Genomic DNA, 25,000 nt, shown 5'->3' with positions numbered 1-25,000 from the left:
GTGTTTTGTATTTAATAAATGCCACATCGATAAACAGAATCATTTTGAAATGAAAAAAAAAAGAAACTGACATCAAACTTTTGACCGGTAGTGTTTGTTAATCAAATGATACTTTTTAATGAAGCTTTCTGTTAGATGATTTTCACACCATGCAGCAAACTATTTTGATTTAAAATAAACTAGGACAGAAATGAATGTTTTCTCATGCCGAGAGATATATAGACCCTATGTGTGAGGAAAGATGATGTATTGTTTTATTAGAACAGTTCTTATTCTTTCATTTGAGATCTATTATGTGAGTCATGTTACAATAGGAACATTATATTGCTGTTTACTGTCAGGAAATTATTTAGTGGAAGGATCAAATTGATTGTTTTTACTTTTTAAAACAATGCATACATGGGGTGGCACAGTGGCTCACTGGTTAGCACTCTCACCTTACAGCAAGAAGGTCGCTGGTTCGCGTCCTGGCTGGGTCAGTTGGCATTTCTGTGTGGCGTTTGCATGTTCTCCTCGGGTTTGCGTGGGATACCTCTAGTTGCTCCGGTTTCGCCCACAGTCCAAAGACATGTGATATAGGTAGGGCCAGACAGAACCTGTGGACATTTTTTGCTATTTCTGCTGAGAATTTTGTAAAAAATAAAAAAAAAGATGCAGAATGATTTTAGTATCATGACTAAAACTTAATATATGTATTAAATAATAAATTTTTTACTTTTATTTAATGCAAATTCATTTAGATCCACTTATTTGGTAAACAAAGCAAGCCTCTCATATAATATGTCTACTAAAACACTAAAAATATTACTTTACAAATGGTATTGTAAATAAATCATATGAACATTTTAACATTACTATTGTAACATCACAATAATATTAGTGAAATTAATTTAAAAACTGAATGAATATAAATGAACACACATTTACACAAGTAAATGCATAAACTCAATAATGGGCTAAAAATCTGCAGAAATCTGTGGATTTCTGTGCACGCAGATTCGTTGTGGGCCCAGCTACAGTACAGTATAGGTGAACTGGATAAACTAAATAGGCCGTAGTGTATGTGTGAATGAGTGAATGGGTGTTTCCCAGTAAGGGACTAAGTTGAAGGAAAATGAATGAATGCATACATTTTTTACTATTTGTATTATTTTAAATATGTTTTTGTAGTAAAATCATGGTTAATCTTTGTGAAGGAACGTACTCTCCGTTTTGATTACATTATTGCTTTAATATTTAAAGGCAGTTAAATCTGACGACAATAAATATGTCGTTTTTGGGTGTAAATGAGAATATTTATCAGTTGGCTGCCCTGGTGAGATTAAAATATCCCATCCTGCACCTTCCCCTCAACCCTAGCCATAAACACTTTTTTAATAATTGCCCATATTTTATTCACACTATCTGAATAATTTTATAGATTTTTTATCAATATAATTTCCTTTATGATCTGCTATATGATTTACAAAAAAAGGTGGATTAAAACTCTAAAGTTTCCTCGCTCCGTACACCCCTGATGTTGATGGCAAATGAGCATGGTTTGTAATTTTGACAATTTTAACTCGACATATGGGTGAAGCTAGTGTAAATATCCTCTGGCAGCAGTGTGGCCTATTTCCACTTAGATACTCGGTAATTAAAAAACTCAGTTTTTATTATTTGTATGCCTTATGAAGGTCTGTTCACATCAAGAATGATAATTGTAATTATTGCTATTTTGTATATTAAGCTGCAGTTTTGTCATCTACTGCTACAAAGTCATGTGGGTTTTAATGCGCTGGCACAATTCACAGTACAAAATAACAGTACATATATAATACATCATAATAATATCCTTAATCCAGAGCTTGACTAAACAATTATCTTATCTAGAAATCTAAAATTGTGCTTCCCCTTCTGTTAACCTTTTCCTTAAACGTTTTCTTTCTCTCTGCAGTGGACGGCTGCACTGATTGGTCCGTGGACTATCTGAAGTACCGGGTGTTACACGGAGAGCCGGTGCGGATAAAGTGTGCTCTATTTTACGGTTATATAAGAGCCAACTACACCCAGGCACAGAGCATTGGACTCAGTTTGATGTGGTACCGAAGTTCAGGATTGGGACATGGGGACTTTGAAGAGCCCATCTCCTTTGACGGGGCTCGCATGAGCAAAGAGGAAGATGCCATCTGGTTCCGGCCTGCCGAGCTGCAGGACGCCGGTCTGTACTCCTGCGTTTTGAGGTGAGAAAGAGAGGGATGTGTGCGCACATGTGTATGCGTGAACACTCATATGCTTAGATATGCAAATCCACAGGGAGAAACACACACACACATACACACACTCTGCCTTTCGGACATTAGCAGTATCCGAAAACATGCTTAACTTCCTGCTTTGATGTTTCCTGATTGTCTTTGAAAGCCTTCAAGAAAAGCGTCATGCTGAGAAAATTAGCGTGTGTGTATTAGTGTCTGCTCTTCTTCTGTGTGTGTGTGTGTGTGTATGTGTGCGTGTGTGTGGATTGAGAATCTTCTCAGAGACAGTAAAACTGGAAGTGAAATAAGTGAGCGACGGCAGAGGACAGTGAGACGTTCTGTCATCCATCAATCAAACACTGACACTCCGGCACTCTCCCATAATGCCGCGGGCCACTGTCACACATATTAAACAGTCAGGCAACTCTCCAGGGTCCTCATTTGCTCAGGTTCCAACCGACTTGAGGTCAAAGCACATAATCTACTCATCATATTCACTTTTGCATCACAGAATGTCACTCGTATTTTATATATATATATGTATGTGTGTGTGTGTGTGTGTGTAAAAACAACAGACAGAAAGAGTGATTTTTTAATATACTGCGCTGCTGTAGGATGAGAACAGTGTTTTACAGTACAGTAGTTATGATTTTAGATGTAATCAAGGTATAAAGGTGCTCTAAGATCGAATAGAAAGAGGTAAAGGAATGATACACATGCTTTCAGTGCTATCAAAAGTTAACCTAGGGAAAGAAGACGAATTCCAGTTTGCAATGAGAATAATCCAACACAGAGTCATTGAAAATGCATGCTTCAGCCTGTATATTTGTGAAACCACAAAAAACATACTTCAAAATACATTGTAATTATTTTGGTAGATAGAATTAATGCTATGAGGCAGTATGATGCCAACAACGTCGGACATATTTTGCATGGATAAAGGATTTTTCCATTCAGTTCATTGCCCAACAACAGATAAATACCACAAAACAATTTAACAGTGTCTGTGATTTGTAATCGAATAAGTTTGCCTCACCTTTCTATCTAAATATAGACAGCATTTCTGGTGTGGTCAGTTTGCTCCAGTTAAGTCTGGTTAAGCACAGTTTTATAAAAGAGATAAAAGTAATGTAAAATCAAGGTCAAACTATGTGGTTTCAGTTCAGTTTTCTTTTACATTTGCTTTTGAAAACACTATTGTTTGGGTTTAGGGGCGGGTTTAGGTTGTTAGTGAGATGATCTGTATAACAAGCCCTGCCTTGTTATGGACGTGTACTTGAAGGATCAAAAAGGATTTTAAAAAGTACCGTAATTAACATATTTAAGATTTGCAAAAATGTATACAGTGCCCTCTAGAGGATTTGTGTCCAACAACAGATAAATACCACAAAACAATTTAACAGTGTCTGTGATTTGTAATCAAATAAGTTTGCCTCACCTTTCAATCTAAATATAGATAGCATTTCTGGTGTGGTCAGTTTGCTCCGGTTAAATCTGGTTAAGCACAGTTTTATAAAAGAGAGAAAAGTAATGTAAAATCAAGGTAAAGTTATGTGGTTTCAGTGCAGTTTTCTTTTACATTTGCTTTTGAAAACACTATTGGCTGGGTTTAGAAATGGGTTTAGGTTGTTAGCAAGATGATCTGTATAACAAGCCCTGCCTTGTTATGGACGTGTACTTGAAGGATCAAAAATGATTTTAAAAAGTACCGTAATTACCATATTTAAGATTTGCAAAAATGTATACAGTGCCCTCTAGAGGATCTGTAATTTAAAACGTGCGACGACACTTACCCAGAATAATGTATTTTACGCTTCGTAGGCTGAGGCATGTATTTCTAATCAGCCTGGGTTGGAATAATCAAGATTTCAGACAAGTTGTAAGATTCAAAGAGATAGTTCATACAAAATTGACTGTCTTCTTAAAAGAAGAAATTATAAACAAAATTTTTGTCTTTTAAGTTCAGCGAAAGAAAAAAAAAATCATCACATACTGAAGATCGAGTCACCCATGATACTTAATTTTTGAGTAAACCATGCATTTAAACAAATAAATTCTTACTATATGTACATTTCTTGGGGGATTAAAATATGGTTATAGATAAATAGATAATTTTTTTTGTTTAAAATTAAAGTCAGTTCTCCGATGATTCTCAATAGACTAATTACAAACTAACCGGTAATTTTTACTAGGCGTTCTGGCAACATTTTATTTGCTGCCATTTATTTTTAAATTATTTAATTCATATCCCTTAATATTCTGAAAGCAAATTTTGAATGAATAATTCAATGAATCAGTCATATAGGTTTCCCTTGTTTCAATACTGGATGACTCAGAACTCTTGAACACATCACTTGAATGAATGATTCAGTGCCAAAAAAAACATTTTTACAGGGCGGCTATAGCCTAGTGGACAGTCCACCGATATATAGTGCAATTGCGCTGCAGGCATTCGAGTTCATCACTCTCTTTCTCTGACACTTCACTTTCTGTCAATACACTGTCCCCACAATAAAAAAAATGCAAAATGGCAAAAAAAGATCTTGTAACAGTTGATTGTTAATACATATTGGTGTGACAATGTATAACACAACGTCCATTTAAAGTTAAGTTACATTAAAAAGATGATTTAGATTAATTTGATTTCTATGGTAGACAGCAGTGTTTAAATACATATCAAATCCTGTGAACAGTTGTCCCAGTACTTCTGTGATAATCTAAATGATTATAATACAGCAATACTGATACTGTGCAGTTTGGAAAGATTAAAGATGTTTCATAACTATACATGACAACTGCTCTCCCTGGGTCAAACACAGATTTGAATATACTGCTGCTTAATAACAATCATGCAAATCACTGGCATTTTGAATTTGTGGGTGTCTAAATTGTGATTTTTCTTTAATATTTAATCTACTACGGATGATAACTTTCTGGTTATTGTATGTAAATTTATGCAGCAAGCGGTTACGTCATCGACTGCTTTAAAGACGGCTGGAAAAAGTCATTTTAAAGAGTGTTATCAACAATATTCTTATAAAATAGTTATCATCTATTGCATGCTAGCTTTTGTCAATAACTTTGACCTGATTTAGCTCAAAATTTCATCCTTTTCACATCGGTATAATTGAAATATTTATTTATTTTTTTATTTATTGTATTTTTTTGGTATGTTTCTATCCAAAGAAATAATAGAGTCAGCACACACAGCCTGTTTTAAATGCGCAGCAAGAACCAACCTTTTTTGTCAGCATACTGTTGAGATTATGCCTTTTACCGGCAATGGATAACAGCCTAAATTAACTAGCCAAACACTGATCCCCTGGAACCAATTAATCTGCAAGCGGTAAAATCAGTCACTTATGAGAGTCCAGCTTAGTTAGGATGCTGCCTAAAAAGGAGGCTGCCTATGTAGTCAGCACACTAGACTTGCAGAGCATTGTTTATTAAGAAAAAGGAAATGGAGTTGCTCTCTTTCCTCCGAGACTGCCTTTGAGCTGATTAAACCATAAACAATAGTTTTCAGCAGCACACCGGCAGGAGAGAGCAGATATTTTAGTATTCTTTTTGGGTTTATAGGGTGATAAAAATGAGACTGTGCTGACATATGCGGGTGTCTGGAAATAGTGAGAGTGTAAAAATAGGCTTCGCTATACAGTTAATAGGGCAGAGAGAAAGAGAGCTTATAGGTATTTTTTTGTAGTAAATTTGTTTATGCATTTTACGAAAGACAAGTGCATTGCAGGTTGCCCCCCCAAGCACTCAGTAACCATGGTAACACGGTAGGAGGTGTGAGGTCATTAAGCTGAAAAGGTCAGATTTCAACAAATCTTATCAGCAGCTATTAAAGTCAGAGCCCTTGGACAAAATAAACACTAATGCACTTTTAATGGAGACACTCATCAATGTACAGAAGTGTGTGTTGACATGCAATACACCTGACTTACAGGCGGTGTGTATAGGTGTGTGTGTGTCTGAGTATGAGTTTGTGCTCATGTATTTTAGCTTGAATTTGATGCAAATGAAAATTAAAGTTGTATAATAAGAGATCAAGTTTCCTAAACTTAATTTAATGCAGTGCTTCTCAACCATGTTCCTGGAGGACCACCAATTCTGCACATTTTCCATGGCTGTTTCTCAATTCCAAGAATACAGAGAACAGACTTGCATTCTTCTGAAGTTACCTCAGACAAACGAACATGGGAGACGACGAGAACACAGAACACGTCCTGTGAGAAATGAGATTCTGCATTCTTCCTGATAATCACATGACCTTCACACGTTTTAACAGATAATGATATAAAAATTACAGCATTCATGCAATGAATGTTTTCTCCCTTTTCAAAATATATACTATGCATCGGCGCCAATAATGTAGTGGTTAGTGCGTCGACACATGTACTTCGGTGCTCACGGCGACCCGAGTTCGATCCTATGATCCTATGCCAATCCTTAACCTCTTTCTGCTCCCTACGCTTTCCTATCAACACTCTCTACTGTCCTATCAATTAAAGGTAAGTAAATATATATATATATATATATATATATATATATATATATATATATATATATATATATATATATATATATATATATATATATATATATATATATATATATATATATATACTATGCATAAAAACCTTACAAATATACGTTGCACAATTAAAACTAATTATAATATGAATTTCAGCATTAAGATGCCTTATTAAGTCTTATTAAGATGTTCACGGTAATGTTTACTTTCACCGTCGCATTTAGAGAAACTCCTGAAACAAATAAGTTATATCTCTGAACTTTAATAATAAATCTATATAAAATGCTTCCCCTATTCAGCCGCAATGACTTCTGCGACTTCTCGCATGAGTTTTGAGCTCAAGTCTGCATTGGTGCATCCTCAGTATCAAGAACACATCCAGGAACTTTCACGCGTCTTCCGTTCTTGTGATCTTGAGTTTTGGAACTAAACTTCAGCAGTTGATGATGACGTTACATGAGGACGCAAGAACGCTGAAGAAAGCATATTGAGATACAGCCCATGGCTGTGTCCGAAATTGCTACTCAGTATGTACTGCATTTGAATTGAAATCTACTACTCAACCGTTAGAAAAGTACGTTCTATATAGTATGAATGTGAGTAGTATTAGTGGAACTCGACATTTGCCATTTTGTCATGATCCCGTGTGAGTTGCATTACTTCACTCCTATTTATGAATTAGTTCAGAAATTCATTTTGAAGTAGTAGATCATCCGGGTTCTTCTCACATACTGTTTTTTTTTCTATTCTATCACATACAGTTTTTAGCGTACTATACAGCATGGAAGTATGCAGTTTCGGACGCAGCCCATTTCTCAATATGCTTTCTTCAGCGTTCTTGCGTCCTCGTGTTCGCGTGTAACGTCATCATCAACTGCAGAAGTTCAGTTCCAAACCTCAAGACCACAAGAACGGTGGACGCGTGAAAGTTCCCAGATGTGTTCTTGATATTGAGGATGCGTCGATGCAGACTTGAGCTCCGAACTCGCTCTAGAATACCATGAAGTCATTGCAACTAGAGGTGGGAAGTGCACCATTTTATATAGATTTATTATTAAACTTCAGAGATATTACTTATTTGTCTCTGGAGTTTCCTAAATGAGATGGTGAAAGTAACACATTAAAGGTGTTTATTCGCTGAATTTTTTTGTAAATATTTGTATTGTCCAACATATACAGTATTTATAAGGTCTTTGTTCATATTGTGAAAAGGAGAAAAACAATAAATCGTTGTATGAATGCTGTAATGTTTAAATAATTTTCCCTTAAAAACACATGAAGGTCATGTAACCATCAGGAAGAACGCAGCATCTCTTTTCTCACAGGCACGTTCTCTGTTCTCGCGGTCTCCTGAGTTCGTTCTTCTGAGGTAACGTGGCCAGACTGCTCTCCACGAGAACGCAAGTCCGTTCTGTGCGTTCCTGCAATTGAGAAACAGCCCATGTCTCCTTAACCAAACACACCTGATTCAGATCATCAGCTTATAGCAGAGACTGAAAGTCCTGTAGGGGCAGCACAGTGACGCAGTGGGTAGCACACTCGCCTCACAGCAAGAAGGTCGCTGGTTGGAGCCCCAGCTGGGTCAGTTGGTATTTCTGTGTGGAGTTTGCATGTTCTTCCGCGTTCGCATGGGTTTCCTCCGGGTGCTCCGGTTTCCCGTATTGTCCGTATGTGTGTGAATGAGTGTGTATGGGTGTTTACCAGTGATGGTTGCAGCTGGAAGGGCATCCGCTGCATAAAACATATGCTGGATAGGTTGCTGGTTCATTCCGCTGTGGCGACCCCAGATTAATAAAGGGACTAAGCCGAAAAGAAAATGAATAAATTAATGAATGAAAGACCGTTAATGGGCATGACAGACAAAGGAGAAATCCAAAACGTGCAGTGGTGGTGGTCTTTCAGGAATGTGGTTGAGAAACACTGATTTAATGCATGGCCACTGTTTGAAAACATACTGTAAACTTAAATCTTTTATAACTATACATCTAGCATGGCAATCTTGGAAGGTGTATTAATAAAAAAATATCTGTTTTGCAGCAGACCTAAATGTAAAGTGATTATAAAAAATCTGTGTTCCTGCAGTTACTTATAGCAAAGTACCTAATACCAAAATACCAAAGTATTAAAATATTAAAAAGATAAAATCTATATATAATTAAATAATAATAATGAAAAACTTTTACAAAAAAAAAAAAAAGATAATTGCAACCTTCAATCTTACAATGTATAATGAATGTAAAGTCAGAAATGACAGAAGGAAAACATGATTTTTTAATTATATGACCTAGAAATTTCTTTGGATTTTGCCAACTGTATAAAACATACTGACAGCTCTGAAGGTCTTTTTCCATACCTTCATATCTTTGATAGAAATCTTAGAGACATGGTAGGGGAAAATCTTCTAGTTTAATTGTAAGGGTCATAGAGAGGGTGGAATACTAAATTTGACTTCGAAAAGCATTAGCGAACATTGCAAGTGGACCTCAGGGAAAATGTAAGTGATAAAAAATTTATGAAATGACCCTTTAAAACCTTTGAGGAAACATTTTCTATTCATTTGCTTCTCATATTCCATCAGTAAAGTGCTAATTATTTGTAGCCCCACATGAAAACTGCAGAGAAATTTGCCTCCTTCGTGGTGAAATTACACCTATCATGCTTAAATAACAAATAAAATTAGGTTTTATATTTGTGTAATTGGTTTAGTGTATAGGCTCTGTGAGATGATAGCACATTTGCACTCAGTGATGTCTCTGGGTGAGCTCTATAGTTTATATAGACTTACTCTGTTTGTGTGTGTGTGTGTTTTGCAGGAATTCCACTTTTTGTATGAAGGTGTCAATGACTCTGTTGGTTGCTGATAATGACACCGCTGGATGTTACAACTCAAAACTGCGCTACACTGAGAAAGGAGAGCTGGGCAAGAGTAAAGACATCTCCTGTCCCGATATCCAGGATTACGTTCAGCCTGGAGAAAAACCACAGATAACGTGGTACAAGGTATAGTGGGAGATGCTATGAGGTGAATTCAGTAAACGGTGCACAAACCGGCATCTTAAAGCACTTGCGATCCAGCATCTTGGCGTCTGCCCCCCTGAGAATTTCAATTAAGTCATCGTAAGTCATTGTCAACGCAAACACACCTCCTTTTTATGTAAATTAGGGTTATTATACTTAAAGCCTTATTCAGGGAAGTCAGCGCTATTTGCCTGGGGCAGCTAACAGTATGCTTTTACTGCACACGGAAAGCCGTAAACAGAAAATTATTTAAAACTGAGTGTTTATGTACATATTCAATCGATCATGGCAGCAGTAATTCGTCAAATGATGATCGAATTAGCGGATGGGCAATTTAGTATACAGTTGAGTGCACTTTCTGCATTTTAAAGAGAGGATTGAGGTGTCTGGATCGCAGTGTTGCAAAAGTGACCTACAGATCAGGAACTGGCGATTTAAAAACAAATAAATAAATAAATAAAAATTTTATAAATCAAAAAGATAATTGCAACCTTTTATGTCATAATCTCAAGTCTGAAATTTTAGTAAATTAATATATTTCAAGTTGTATATTTCATGCATATCTACTGTAGTTACTCAGATGTTCAATGTAAGATACAAATTAGCAATAACTATTAGTAATAATTTGATTTGCATGTGAAATTCATAATTCTGAGAAAAGAGAGATATAAAATGCATCAAAAGATTAAAAGGTAGAATTGGCAGCTGTTAATTCACAATTGTACGTTTATAACTGGATGTTGTGCGAAGAAAACTTGCAATTCTGAATGAAATGTTACAATTAATTGACAATTACAAGTTTATACAGTGCTCAGCATAACTGAGTACACCCCATTTTAAAAATGAATATTTTTATCTATTCCTCAGTGAATATGGGTACTATATTTTGGTGCATTTGAACAAAACAGATTTAATAAACAGGTATATTTATTAAAATAATATTTTAGCCACAAAACATATTTAGAAATGGAAAGATAATACATTTAAATTCATGCAAAATATTGCAAAACAAAATTCAAACTACAACATTTCAACTAAATTGTATATATTTTTGTTTCTCTTGATTTTTGCTATTTTTGAAAATGTTATTCAATATTTTTCCCTCACATATAAATTTGGGCTGCGAATTTTTTAACCATTATTGTAAGTTATTTTGTTAGATAAGCTCCAGATTTGGAGCTAAACTAATTTATATGGCATCCTATGGAAAATATTAATTTAAATAAGGCATTTGTGAGGGGTGTACTCATATATGCTGAGCACTGTAACTTCAAACTGCAGGATACAAACTTGCAATTGTAGGCTCTGTTGTTATATTGTAAGATACAAATTCGAAATTCTGAGAAAAGAAGAAAAAAACTTTCTGATTTAAGTCACAGTTGGTAGTTAACTTATTCAGATAACTTAAAATTGCAAGATAAATTCATAAAAAAGTTTGCCAATTACAAGTGTATAGCTTCAAACTGCAGGACACAAATTTGCAATTTCAAGTTCTATTGTTTCCACAGGATAAAAAAATAATAATTAAATCAATTTAAAAAAGGTAACAATTCTTAAAAACTTAAAGAAAATAATTATCTTTTTCGGTAACACTTTATAATAACTACACACTATAAATCATTTATTAAGCATTAGCAAATAGTTAATTCATTATCTCTTAAGCATTAACTCTACATTAATAAGCGTTAGTAAGCAGTTTATAACTGCAGCTACAAATGCTGTATTCTTGACTTACAAACATATTTATAATGTGCTTAATACTTGTACTTTCATACATTATTAATGATTTATTTTTCATTACTAAATTAAGTATTGCATTATTTACAAACCATTTGTATTTAAAGTAGTTGAGGGTTTTTAGGAACATTCAGAATGAGTTAGTAAATGATTAATAAACTATTGAAATCACTGTTTATATATCTTATTATTCAGGCATATATTAAGGGTTACTATGTAAGATAATAAATACTTTATTTACTCAACTTCATCTAGTTTTGTGACCTAATCTAAAGTGAGGACTATTTATGCTTTATAAATCCCTTATAAATGGCATATAAAGGCTCAGTTAAATTCTAAACAGGAAAAATGACATTATTCAATCCTTTTCATTTAAAGATACACAAATAAATCTGTACTTTAAATGAAAAATAATCTTTGCAACCTTATCTGAAATAAAATAACTGTAGAGTTTAAACATTGCATCTTATTATATTGTTAAATTATTATATTGTTGTTGTTTTATCCAATTTTATGTCGTATTTTGACACTTCTGTTATTTGGCAATCTTTAAACTTTACAGTAATTTTATTTTTTTTTTAAAGATTGCAAAGATTATTGTTCATTTGATTCTGAGCCTTTAATTGTCATTTATAAGGCATTTATAAAGCATAAATAGTCCTCACTTCAGATTAGGTCACAAAATTGCATGAAGTTGAGTTAATAAAGCATTTATTAACATATTAGTTAACTATTAGCATATGCCTGAATAATAAGATATGTAAATGTTGATTTCAATAGTTTATTAATCATTTACTTACACATTCTGAATTATCCTTAAAACCCTCAACTACTCTTAAATACAACTGGTTTGTAAATAATGCAATACCTAATTTAGTAATGAAAAATAAATCATTAACTAAGTATGGAAATACAATTATTAGGCACATTATATAGGTGCCTATAAGTCAAGAATTCAGCATTTGTAGCTGCAGTTATAAACTGCTTACTAACGTTTATTAATGTAGAGTTAATGCTTAACAAATAATGAATTCACTAGATGCTAATGCTTAGTAAATGATTCATAGTGTGTAGTTATTATAAAGTGTTACCTCTTTTTCTTAGAATTAACTCACACTTGTGGTTTATAACCAGGGTGCGAATTACAGGTGGGTTTGGGGGGGATTGACCCCCCTAATTAATGTTTGATCCCCCCTGAAGGAAGTCAAAACAACATGTATGGGGGGTCAGTCCTCTAAATAGTGAGAAATAATTGCTCTGATCTGAATCTTAAATAATAATATAAATAATTCAAATAAAATATCATTAAAATACACATATGAGCACCCCTATAACGGATTTTACCATTGTGAATGCATAAATCACTGCAATCAATCTATGCAAGAAAAAATTCATTCATCAGTCTGAAATTGACATGCAGATCTAGAGCTCCAATAGACATTGTAAGTGTTCACAAGACACTTTTCTTGTTATATAGGTGTTTATTTGTACATATACCCTAAAAGTAAAGTAAAAATAGCCGCATAGTTTGACCCACAGTAACTTCTAACATTGTTAATCAGAGGATACTGAGGCTAGAATACACTAAATAACCCACAAAACACTGAAAACTTAAATACGTTTTATTAATAAATTAGATGCAATTTAAATAAATACATACATTTGATTCACTGAAGCATGTATAACACAAACTAACATTACCAAAAACATTGAACCCACCCCCACCCCACCCCCCTATTGTCAATTTATAATTTGTACCCTATTTATAACTCTAAATTTTGAAATGCACTCTCAAAATATTAAGAAGCATCCTATAGAAACCTCATTGTGAGAAAAATCATCAGAACTGTGAGATAAACAGTAAGTACCTACCTTTTTTCCAGTGGCAAAAGCAGCTTTCCATATTTACTTGATTTGCATGCTGACATCAAAGTGTAGTTTATTCTATTTATTGAATTCCCTTCAGAGTTTATCCATCATGCCTGTATACAAATGGTCTGTTTGTATTTAGCAGTGTTGTCCTTTATTTCCCTATACATTGTTTTTTTTTCTGTGTGCAGGAGTGTAATGTGCAGCAGTGGAGAAGCAGCGTGCTCCAGACTGCAGACCTGCTCGCCATTCAGGACGTGAGGGAGGACGACATCGGCAACTACACCTGTGAGCTGCTTTTCGGAGGCTTCCTGGTGCGGAGGACGACCTATCTGAGCGTGACAGGTAGTACCGCGTGACTCCTCTTCAGCCTGAATCTGTATGTGAGACACTGCTGTGATTGTGTAGCTGGAAAAAAGGGGTCGGTCAGCCGTTTTTGTGGAGAGAGCGAGGTGTTATTTTTCATTTGGCTTATTATTTGCTTCAGGTGCACTTTCTGTGCCGTGCTGTTAGCAACGACTTTTCAGAGTGTATCATTAATGCACAAGTTTTTCATTGAATAACAGCTTTTCAGTCTGTTCATCACTGAAAGCTATCATATGATTTCAGAAGACTCAGAATCTGCGCGTGAGTCATATGGACTACTTTGTGTGCTTGATATTCAGTCATCTTCCTCATTTATTTGTTTTTTTGTGTGTTCCAGAGATGAAAAAAAATTGTATTATTTGAAATGTGAGAGTGCCTTAACTTTTTCTTTTATATTCATTTCATCTACTATTATTGAAACGTGATATGTATTTCTGCAACATTGAACACAGGATAAGGACAAAAAGGTTTTTGTTTGGTTATTGTCAGCTATACATTATTTACATTATTATTTACATGTACATTTAGTCATTTAGCATTCTTTTATGTTAAAAAGCAAAGCAAAAAAAACAAGAAAACCAAAAAGTATTAAACTTCAACATGAACCTCGTTTCACAATATGGATGACATTGTACATATGTTGGAATATTCAGTCAATTCCATGCGTGTTCAATAAAACAGGTCTGGAGAGGTTTTTCTTTAAGGTTTAACATATGAGTAATTTACCGTATACAAATGAATAATTCGATTTACAGAATTCTGATGTCCTCAATGCAATGCAGGAGTTACATTCAGGGGTGTGCACAGTTTTCATTTCCTGACTTCAACTTAAATAAGCATCTGATATTAACAGGTGGAGTGGAATTCGTCACTTGTTAACCATTCTCTAGTCCTCCATTGGCCGCACCCATACATACGTCCTCTTTTTTTATGAAGTCACTGCATAACATTAAAAAGCACAAACTTGCAAATTCTGTGCTCACAGGAAGTTTTGCTGCAAAGCTCAAGTTAATTTTAGACAAGCTTCATCTTCATCTTCTGCAAAACTGCCTCATTAGTATGCAAAACATATCACACTCGAGAAGACGTTCTGTTAATATCACCTTGAAGCAATACAAATATAATTGTTTAATAAAAAGAAAGAGACAAAAATATGTTTCCTAACACACACCCTGTTACATTTACGGCTGTGTTTATCAGAAATCCATAAAATGTGCACTCATTATTATATACAGGGTGTCTGTTGGGTCTTAAAAAGTCTTAAAATATCTTAAATTAAAAAAATTTCACATTTCTAAATGTTAGGCCTTAAAAAGTCTTATATTCACTGAAATATTGTATTGTAAATCTTTAATCATTTTAAACAGGTCGTAATTTCCCTATGTCCAAGTAAAGCTACCCAATCTGGCCAACACCCAATCACCTATAATCCATCTCTAAACTTTATTTTATATTTAACTTTTTTATTGCAAAGAGATACAGTTCACAACAGCTGTTAGACATTTTTACAGCAAATTCTCCAAATTAAATTCCCTAATCAGGGAAAGAAAATTAAAGCAACACATCCCTTTACATGATCTTTCATTAATACAAAAACTATTTACGGAAGTAACCGGGCCATTAGAAAAAATCCTTAGTGTTTAGCCCTGTATAAGTCTAAAATTTTATTCATAATGATCTTAAAAGGGTCTTAAAATGTCTTAAATTTGATTTGAAGAGACCTGATATGCTGTACAGTAACTATAAAATATATAGTACCTGTCCAAGGTTTGGAAACAAAATATTGTATTAATGTTTTTGAAGGAAGTCTCTTAAACTTGCCAGTTATTAGTATATGCTGCAATTTTTCATTAAAATTACAGTAAAAATGTCAGAATATTTTAAAATGTAATTTACAAAGCTGGATTTCAGCAGCAGTTGTATCAGTCTGCACTGTCATGTGACCCTTCAGGAATCATTTCAGTTTGTCGCTCAAAAACCCTTTTTGATTATAAATGTTGGAAATTTGCTGGTTCATATTTTCGGGGAAACACAAAACAATGAAGTTTCACAAACTAATCTCGAGAGGAGCATGTGATAGGATTGATCGCGGCTGGTCTCTCATCTGCAATCATTAGTAAGCCATTTAGATTATTCCAAACTCACTATAAATAGCCCGACTAGCATTACTCCCTTATCTTCCCTTTTTGAAGAATTCTTTCTAAATAGTTATTCAAGTCATCTAGTGAAATTGTATTCATATCGCAATATATATCACAGAATAAAAAATATCGCAATGTTAGATTTTTCCAATATCGTGCAGCCCGACTGTACATAGTAAAGTCACTTACAATTTAAAAATGAACAGGTTTTTTTCTGCAGCACTTTTGCAGTATAGATTCTTCTAAATAAATTAAATTTTTACACCTACAGAATTTACAAACTGCAGCTCTAAATACTGTGTGCAGTGCAGTCCGTCTAATAGTAAATGCATTGCTGCAGTGGTTAATGACAGCAGCCTTTTTTATTAACGTGTGGCCTTTAGGATGATGGAGAGAGACAATGATGAGGAATGAGACTGAATTATGACACAAGGCCAGACTTGCGTTCCTGTGAGCGCAACTGCTCAAATGTGTCGTGAGCATGTGCTTTAAATCCGCTACACACATTTGACCTCTATTACTACTCCGCACACACAATAACACAGATAGAGAGAGAGAGATAGAGAATGACATTTATACAGACACAACACTAAGCCGGCAATAGAAAGGTCATTTTGCTCTATATTTTTACGTTTAAACATCTCTGTCTACGATTAAACAGATTCTCATTGGCCCCTGGCGAATTGGCTCCTTTCTGCCACTGGAGCGGGTCAATAAAACGGCACGAACAGGTGAAAAGAGGTCAGACATTATTCTCTCTTCTGCTTCCCAAGCCCTCGTTCAGTTGAAACCTATTAAAACACTCGACGCTTTCTTGCCGTACTCATTTAAAGCCTATTTTAGGACGGCATTAGACTCTCAGGGACGATTTCCTGGATGGAACTTATAGTCCAGGACGGCAAAATGATTCTCAGTGGAAAAAAGCACCATTAACAGTAAAATTTAGTCCGCGGCTCGATTTAACCCTCGTCACGGAGACAGAGTTTTGATGTTAGGAGTCATATAGCAGTTACAGCAAAATCATACCACTATAGCTCAATTTGTTTGCAGCTGGTTACAGCAGTACGTCTCTATAATTGCTACAGAAACTGGCCTGGATGGTACATCTCTGCGGCGGGTTATCTGGTGGAGCTGCCTGTGCGCCTCAGGGAGGAACTTAGCGGAAGAACACGGAATCATTTTCTTGTTTTTGAGTGCTTACAGACAGTCTATTACTGCGGACATGCTTTTCGACAACAAAGATTTGAGCGCTGCATTTTTGCGCGCGCGTGTGTATGTGTGTGTATGCGTGCATGTCTGAAATTTTGAAGCGTGAAACTGACCTACAAAAATACACAGGCGACGATGTGAATCAGTGCTATTGTACATCATCTCTCGAGGCAGAGGGCCAGAAATGTGTGTTTAAACAGTTAATCATGCACGTTGCACACTCACACACAAGCAAATGCAGGCGCAAACAAAGGAAAAACGACTTCTTGCGAGAGCTTGTATGTGTGTGGTTGAGTGTGAATTATCAGTTACAGAAGCAGATTATTGTAGTAATGGAGCAAAGTAGCTCAAGCTGGTTTTTAACAGTGAGTAAGTTGCCTTTCTGTGTTGTAGTGTGCCCTGATATAAATCTACAGGATGCTCTGCGATGTCCTGCGTGTTGACCTGGCTGGTCGTCTGCCCTCTTTCTCACCCAGTGATTCATCATGCTTTGCCTGTAGAGGGGGAAAACGATATATTGTTACAAAGACACAGAGAAAAAAAAGAAAAACAGCTGAATATGTTTTTTTTTTTTTAGATAAATGGCAGCAGAGAATATAAAGTCATTAGAAATGCTTGAGGTGCTCAGTAATGAATACAAGCATCAGATTTTTTTACAATAAGGAACACTTAATGGGACAAATCATGTTTTTTTAAATCACTTCTTTATATAGATGTAACCCCCCCCGGTCCTATAGCACCCAACCCGATCCAAGCTGGGATCCAACCAGCGACCTTCCACATAGGAGTCGGTTGCTCTACTACGGAGGCTAAAGACCATGGCCTATAGCGTCTGTCACTAGAGCACCTTTTAGAGGTCAGAGGAGTGAGGTTTACCTGCACAGCACTTCACTAGCTGGCCTCTATTACACTCACACCCTTTAACCTCACTCTCATTCGGGTCACGGCACCAATGTAAATCCGCCAGTCCTACACCACCCAACCCGCTCCAAGCTGGGATCGAACAGGTGACCTTTCGCATGGGAGTCGGTTGCTCTAACAAGGAGGCTAAAGACCATGGCCTCTAGTGTCTGTCACACCTTTTACAGGTCTGAGGAGTGAGGTTTACCTGCACAGCATTTCACTAGCTAGCCTCCGTTACACTCACCCCCCTAAACCTCACTCTCATCCGGGTCACGGCACCAATGTAACTCCGTCTGTCCTTTACCACACAACTTACTCTGACCTGAGATCCAACCGGTGACCTTCCGCATGGGAGACGGTTGCTCTAACAAGGAGGCTAAAGATCATGGCCTGTCGCACCTTTTAGAGGTCAAAGGAGTGAGGTTTACCTGCACAGCACTTCACTAGCTGGCCTCTGTTACATCAGGGCTATCAAATAATGTGGTGAATCATGTCTATGAAATCAGTGATTTGTGAGGTTAAATGTATGCATGTTTCAATCAAAAAGTACTGGTTTGTTAATATACAGTATGAGCCATATCACACTCATAGCCGTGCTGATATACAATAGAGCCATTTGCATGCCTAAGAGTGTAGTATTGCATTTGTACAATATTTCAGTGCCGCAAGTGCTAAAAAATTGACATCACATAACTAAAGCATTATTTTGCATGAGGAACTCATTAATTACATCATAGATAAAAAATCTGAGGGTGACAATTAAGCAGTAGTACATTTGTTGGTTGCATCTGTTGTTGACAGTTAAAGTCATTCAAATCTATGTACTCTTCAACAAATACAAAACTAATGAGACCGAATATTTCCTGTTAGATATACCGTAAACAAATAAAATCTCAAATGCATCAGAACCAGCAGTAGATTCCAGAAGAAGTCGAAAAGGTAAAGCTGTTCTTGGAGGAAAATATAATTAGGGGACAGCTACTTTTGGCACAGCATATTTTCAAACAGGCACTTTATAATTAGACTGCATGTTTTAATTTTAAACAGGGTGAATCCAGTGGTCATACTGGCCAATCGGACTTATGAACCAGAACTCTTTTCCGAAAGATCAATTTGTATGTACTTTTTTATTGTAGTGTGTTTGTTTACTTTGTTTACATGAACTGTCTCCAAGACTAAAAACGATAGCAAATTATGTATAATCATATTCTATAACAAACCCTAAAGCTAAAGGAGGTACATGTGTGTAATTAATTTTATTCAGTAATTAAATGTTCAATTACACTGTAACAAGGACACTGTAACCTATTATTAATTTAGCTAAAATAACAGTAACTTTAGACTGTCGGGCTTTAAGTTCCCAGCACATTTTATTTTCTAGCACCCGTCAGCTTATTAAAACTGCCACGGAATTGAATTATTCATTATTCTGGTTATTCATTATTATTTTATTTTACTGTGGGCCTTTGCTTTGAGCAAGCCTTGGTAACCACAGGCCATGTAAAATGCTGTTTTTACATATTAAAGTTGGTATCTTGTCTCAATAAAAATGAATATTTTTAAATAACTGCAATATCCTTGAAACTTCAGCAGTTTCCACTAGGAAAGATGTTGCAAATCTTCAATATTTTGATGATTTTTTTGTTTCTTTGACAGTAATGTGATTAAAATAGAGCAAACTGAGATAGTAATGTGATTAAAATTGAGACTTACTTAATGGGGTCATGAACTAAGAAATTTTCATTGGCTTGATCTTTTGACATTTATTAGGTAGATATGCTACGAAAGTATTATGTACGTTTTATAACTTAAAATAAAAAACAGCTTATATTAAAGTCAATATGCACTAAAGAAGATGAGCTTCTGCTTTAGCTCCACTCACTGATTCATGCATACTCTACAATAAGGTAAATAACAAGAAAGACAAACACAGATCTACATAGAAATCAAACCATACAGGTGCTCACAAGACAAAAGACACTGTCCAGTGCCAAGTTGTGGAAAAAACATCAGTGGTGTAAAGTAACAATTACAATTGTAATTTGCTAAGTAGTTTTAAAAATGTGTACATTTACATTTCAATAACAAAACTCAGCACGTCTATTCAAACAGTGTTTTCTGATGAGGGTCTTAAAAAGGACAGAAACAGTCTAATGACTTCTAATTTATTATGTTTTTTATGTCTTTATAATATTAAAAGTTAAGAAAACACTACAAAATAAACAAAAAAATGCGGTTCATGACCCATTTTGAGTTACTTACCTCTTATATCGATTCATTTGGACAAAAAAAGGACTCTCATTTGCCATGTTTTTTGATTTCTGCCCAGGAAAAAGAATTAGAGATGAGGCGTCCAGCTTCCAGACGCAGAGCTGTGTGTTAGTGTGATCTGCTTGAAGTAGCGCTTGCTGGAAAACAGTTTCCAAAAGTAGCTTGCGTTTCCTATTGCTATTTTAGTACAGACAATGTGGTTTCCATGGACACTTGCGTGGTGTCCATGCCAACGGCAGGTTTGGAGCAGTGTAAAAGCGCATGTGTGCCCGCGAGGAGTGTTCTAGGGACAATGCCAACCTCTCTTTACCTCTCCCACCTCAACCAACCTGTGCCCTTCCTACCCAATTGCCATGGAAACGGTCAGGCGAGGACAGCCGCTCCATTCGGTCCAGTCACCCATAGACGACAGAAGGGTTTGTGGGCACAGTCGACCACTAGGGAAGCACGGCTAAGTGGCAGGGGTGGGTATTTAGTGGTTACATGATGATGATACACGGGTTGTGAGTGGGTTTTGTTTGTTTATCCAGTGATCTTCACGTTGATTGGAGCCCCTGTTGTCTTCAAATCCCCTGTAGTGCGGCAGGGCTGCAATGGCACGTTCTTTACACATGCTCCCAACACCTTGCATCTGTCAAGACTAATCAGGACAAGATAAGTGTGTGTGTGTGAGGGGTTGGTGTGTGTGTGTGCACATGTGCCCGTAATCAGCAGAGAGTTATGTAATCATATTTAATTAAGGATTAATTACAGATGCCGCTAAGTGAGAGTGCGACAACTTAACTCTGTCTTAGTCGTCCAATAACACACACACACACACACACGCACACACACACACGCATGCTTATTTTCTGTCATTTTCAGGACTTTTCTGTTTACAGCTGTGGTTTTTCCACTTTTATTCTGATTTTTTTTTTACAGAGATCATTTGCTTGAAATTTTAGACATCCTTGCAGGGGATCAGTCGATGCATATTTTTAATTTAGCATGCAGAACCACAAATTTAAATGCTCAAATATAATTTACACATATTCACACACCAGCCACTTTATTAGGTACACCTGTCCAACTGCACGTTAATACAAATGTCTAATCAACCAATCACATGGCAGCAACTCAATGCATTTAGGCATGTAGACATGGTCGAGACGATCTGCTGCAGTTTAAACCGAGCATCAGAATGGGGAAGAAATGCGATTAAAGTGACTTTGAATGTGGCATGGTTGTTGGTGCAGGACGGGCTGGTCTGAGTATTTCAGAAACTGCTGATCTACTGGGATATTCATGCACAACCATCTCTAGGGTTTACAGAGAATCTGTTCCAGCTGATAGAATGGCAAATAACCAATCCTTACAACTGAGGTATGCAGAAGAGCATCTCTGAATGCACAACACATCCAACCTTGAGGCGGATGGGCTACAGCAGCAGAAGACCACACTGGGTACCTCTCCTGTCAGCTAAGAACAAAAAACTGAGGCTACAATTCACACAGGCTCACCAAAATTGGACAATAGAAGATTGCAAAAACGTTGCCTGGTCTGATGTGTCTCAATTTCTGCTGCAACATTCTGATGGTAGGGTTAGAATTTGGCGTCACAAACATTAAAGCATGGATCCATCCTACCTTGTACCAACAGTTCAGCATGGTGGTGGTGGTGGTGGTGTAATGGTGTGGGAGATATTTTCTTGGCACACTTTGGGCCCATTAGTCCCAATTCTGTCATCAACACAGCCTACCTGCGTATTGTTGCTGGCCATGTCCATCCCTTTATGACCACAGTGTACCCATCCTCTGATGGCTACTTCTAGTAAGACAACAGGCCACATCATGAAGTGCAAATCATCTCAGACTTGTTTCTTGACATGACAATGAGTTCACTGTACTCGAATGGCCTCCACAGTCACCAGATCCTTATCCAATAGAGCACCTTTGGATTTGGTGGAACAGGAGATTCGCATTATAGATGTGCGGCCAACAAATCTGCAGCAAGTCAGTAATGCTATCATGTCAATATGGACCAAAATCTCTGATGAATATTTCCAGTACCTTGTTGAATAGATGCCATGAAGGATTAAGGCAGTTCTGAAGGCAAAAGTGAGTTCAACTCTGTACTAGTAAGGTGTACCTAATAAAGTGGCCGGTGAGTGTATGTGTGTGTGTGTGTGTGTGTGTGTGTATATATATATATATGTATATATATATATATAAAATGTTCTATGTTTATATAACATATCTGATGTCACCTAGTAATGGATTTTACGCATGATTTATAATGGATTTCACACTTTGTACAATACAGTTTTTAATACATACATTAATAATATTAATATATTTATTACAAAAAGTAATATTTCTCATATATCAGTTGACATGAACGACAGATTAAAATGACTGTAATGAGACAAGGCTTGATTTGTGCATTAATTATTTTTATGACATATTTTAAATTAAACTACATCGAGCTAATTATATGAGATGCTACCTCAATCCTGTCTAAATTGTTCCAGGCCCCCCTCTGAACTTCTAGTCCTCCCAGAATCATTCCCACCTTTCACCCCATTATCCACGGCCCTGCACACACATGCGCAAACACACACACACATGGCACCAACACACACTCCACCTTTTTTACATTCCACTCCAGTAGTTCTTCCCCTCAGAGCTTCCTTTTATCTCGCAGTTTATTTCTCAAGGACATCTGAACAGGAATAATGTGCAGCATGGAAATCTCTGTCATCACTGAAAATAGAGTCAGATATTCTGAATGCTTTACAAAAGTGAATCGTATCCAGCGCAGTGTGCTGCAGTGATCGCAGTGAATACATTCTCGTGTCCTCCCAAGCATCAAATCTGCCCTAGTTTCTCCGGTGAACCGTGCTCTCTGGCTAATGCTAGGACACTTTAGCGGGCTAAAGATCATACAGAGTTTATCTTGTAGTTTAAGCTGCAGCTAAGTCTTAACATTAGCTGTGCGTTACACCTGTGTACGGGCTCCTCGGAGCGTTTAAGATGCATGTTTTTGATTAGTCTTCCCTTGTTTTGGGTTTATCTGTAATGGAAAAAGAGTGTTTCAGCAGTCAGAGGGGCGTGTGAATTATTTATCCTGCATTGCACACTGGATACAAAGAGTTACGCAATATGAACTATGACAGAGAACGATTTAAAAGGGGAAAAAAACTGTCTGGGTGATATATCTGAATCAGGGGTGTTTTCTCAGAGGAGGCAAACAAATAAATAAATAAACTGGTGTGTATTTTATGGCAAGTGCTCCACAAATCCTCATGAATGCGTCAAATTGAAGGAAATGGACGGACTAATTATGAAGTGAATAAATCAGCCACTCAGACCACATCAGTCTTTGTCAGGTTCAGATCAAAATGAACTGAAATGACTTGAAATTGTTAATTTATGAATGAGACAGTTTTAGTAAGCACTTATCTCTGTATCTGTGATTATGATGGCATCTTTAGTGTTTCCAGGAAATTTGTTGGCTGATCATAATACAAGAAGGTGACTATAATTAAAAATAATAATAACTTCCCAGTGATGGGTTGCAGCTGGAAGGGCATCCGGTGTGTAAAACATCCTGGATAATTTGGCGGTTCATTCCGCTGTGGTGACTCCAGATTAATAAAGGGACTAAGCCGAAAAGAAATGAATGAATGAATGAATAATAATAACCATTAGTAGTAAAAAACAACTGTAAATGAATTGTACGAGGTGGCTCAGTGGTGCAATCGGTAGCACTGTCGCCTCACAGCAAGAAGGTCATTGATTCGAGCCTCGGTTGGGTCAGTTGGCATTTCTGTATGGAGTTTTCATGTTCTCCCCGTGTTCGCATGGGTTTCCTTTGGGTGCTCCGGTTTCCCCCACAAGTCCAAAGACATGTGGTATAGGTGAATTGGGTAATCTAAATTGTCCGTAGTGTATGTGTGTGAACAAGTGTGTATGGGTGTTTTCCAGTAATAGGCTGCAGCTGGAAGGGCATCTGCTGTGTAAAACATATGCAGGATAAGTTGGCAGTTCATTTTGCTGTGGTGACCCCTGATTAATAATGGGGCTAAGTGGAAAAAGAAAATGAATAAATGAATGAATGAATGAACTCTACGATGTGCCTTTATTGATTGATTCTGATTGGCTGATGATTATAGGCAGTCAGAATTATTAGCCCTCCAGTTAAATTTGAATTCTTTTACATTTTTTTTTCTAAGTGCTGTTTAACAGAGAGATTTTTTTCAACACATTTCTAAACAGAATATTTTTAGTAACTCATTTCTTGTAACATCTGGTTGCAACATAAACTCATTCTGAAAGCGTAGCCCTATATACATTTCAAGAGATTGCGAATTATGTAGCCAGAAGTACGTATAGCTGCATTTTGTCTTTAAAATTAATGCTATTGGGGCGTTACTTTTCGTACTTACCAGCTGACCGCTTACCTCCGTATGGATGATTTTCCCACTGTTACCAGTTTGTCCAGTGGCTCGCCACGTACATCGGTGGACTTAAGACGCAGAGCAGAGTTGACTGACGGGGTTCAAATCTGGCTAAAAGTGGTTCCAGAAAGCAGGTAGGACAAAAACTTAAGTCAAAAAATAAAATAAACAAGTAAATAACAGGGTGAGAATGTGGTAAAATCTAAAAATGTGGTAAAAAATCAGGCTGCTACGAGGGATTTTCTTTTTCTGGATTGCTTTCGAAAACATTTCAGTT

General features: G+C 36.3%; 1 protein-coding gene across 2 annotated transcripts in view; it reads left to right on the top strand.

Annotated features, from left to right (window-relative positions):
- il1rapl1a (interleukin 1 receptor accessory protein-like 1a) overlaps positions 1-25,000 on the top strand; it is a 155,845-nt gene that overhangs the window by 71,457 nt on the left and 59,388 nt on the right. For both annotated transcript variants that reach the window (XM_056465742.1, XM_056465741.1), the window contains exons 3-5: positions 1,937-2,222; positions 9,585-9,771; positions 13,587-13,740. In XM_056465742.1, the coding sequence (XP_056321717.1) occupies positions 1,937-2,222; positions 9,585-9,771; positions 13,587-13,740 (627 nt within the window). The remainder of the gene's footprint in view (positions 1-1,936; positions 2,223-9,584; positions 9,772-13,586; positions 13,741-25,000) is intronic.

Source organism: Danio aesculapii, chromosome 9 (genome assembly GCF_903798145.1).
Source record: "Danio aesculapii chromosome 9, fDanAes4.1, whole genome shotgun sequence".
Lineage (NCBI taxonomy): Eukaryota > Metazoa > Chordata > Actinopteri > Cypriniformes > Danionidae > Danio > Danio aesculapii.
Note: the sequence above shows the minus strand (reverse complement) of the source record. Positions and strands in the feature narration are given on the sequence as shown.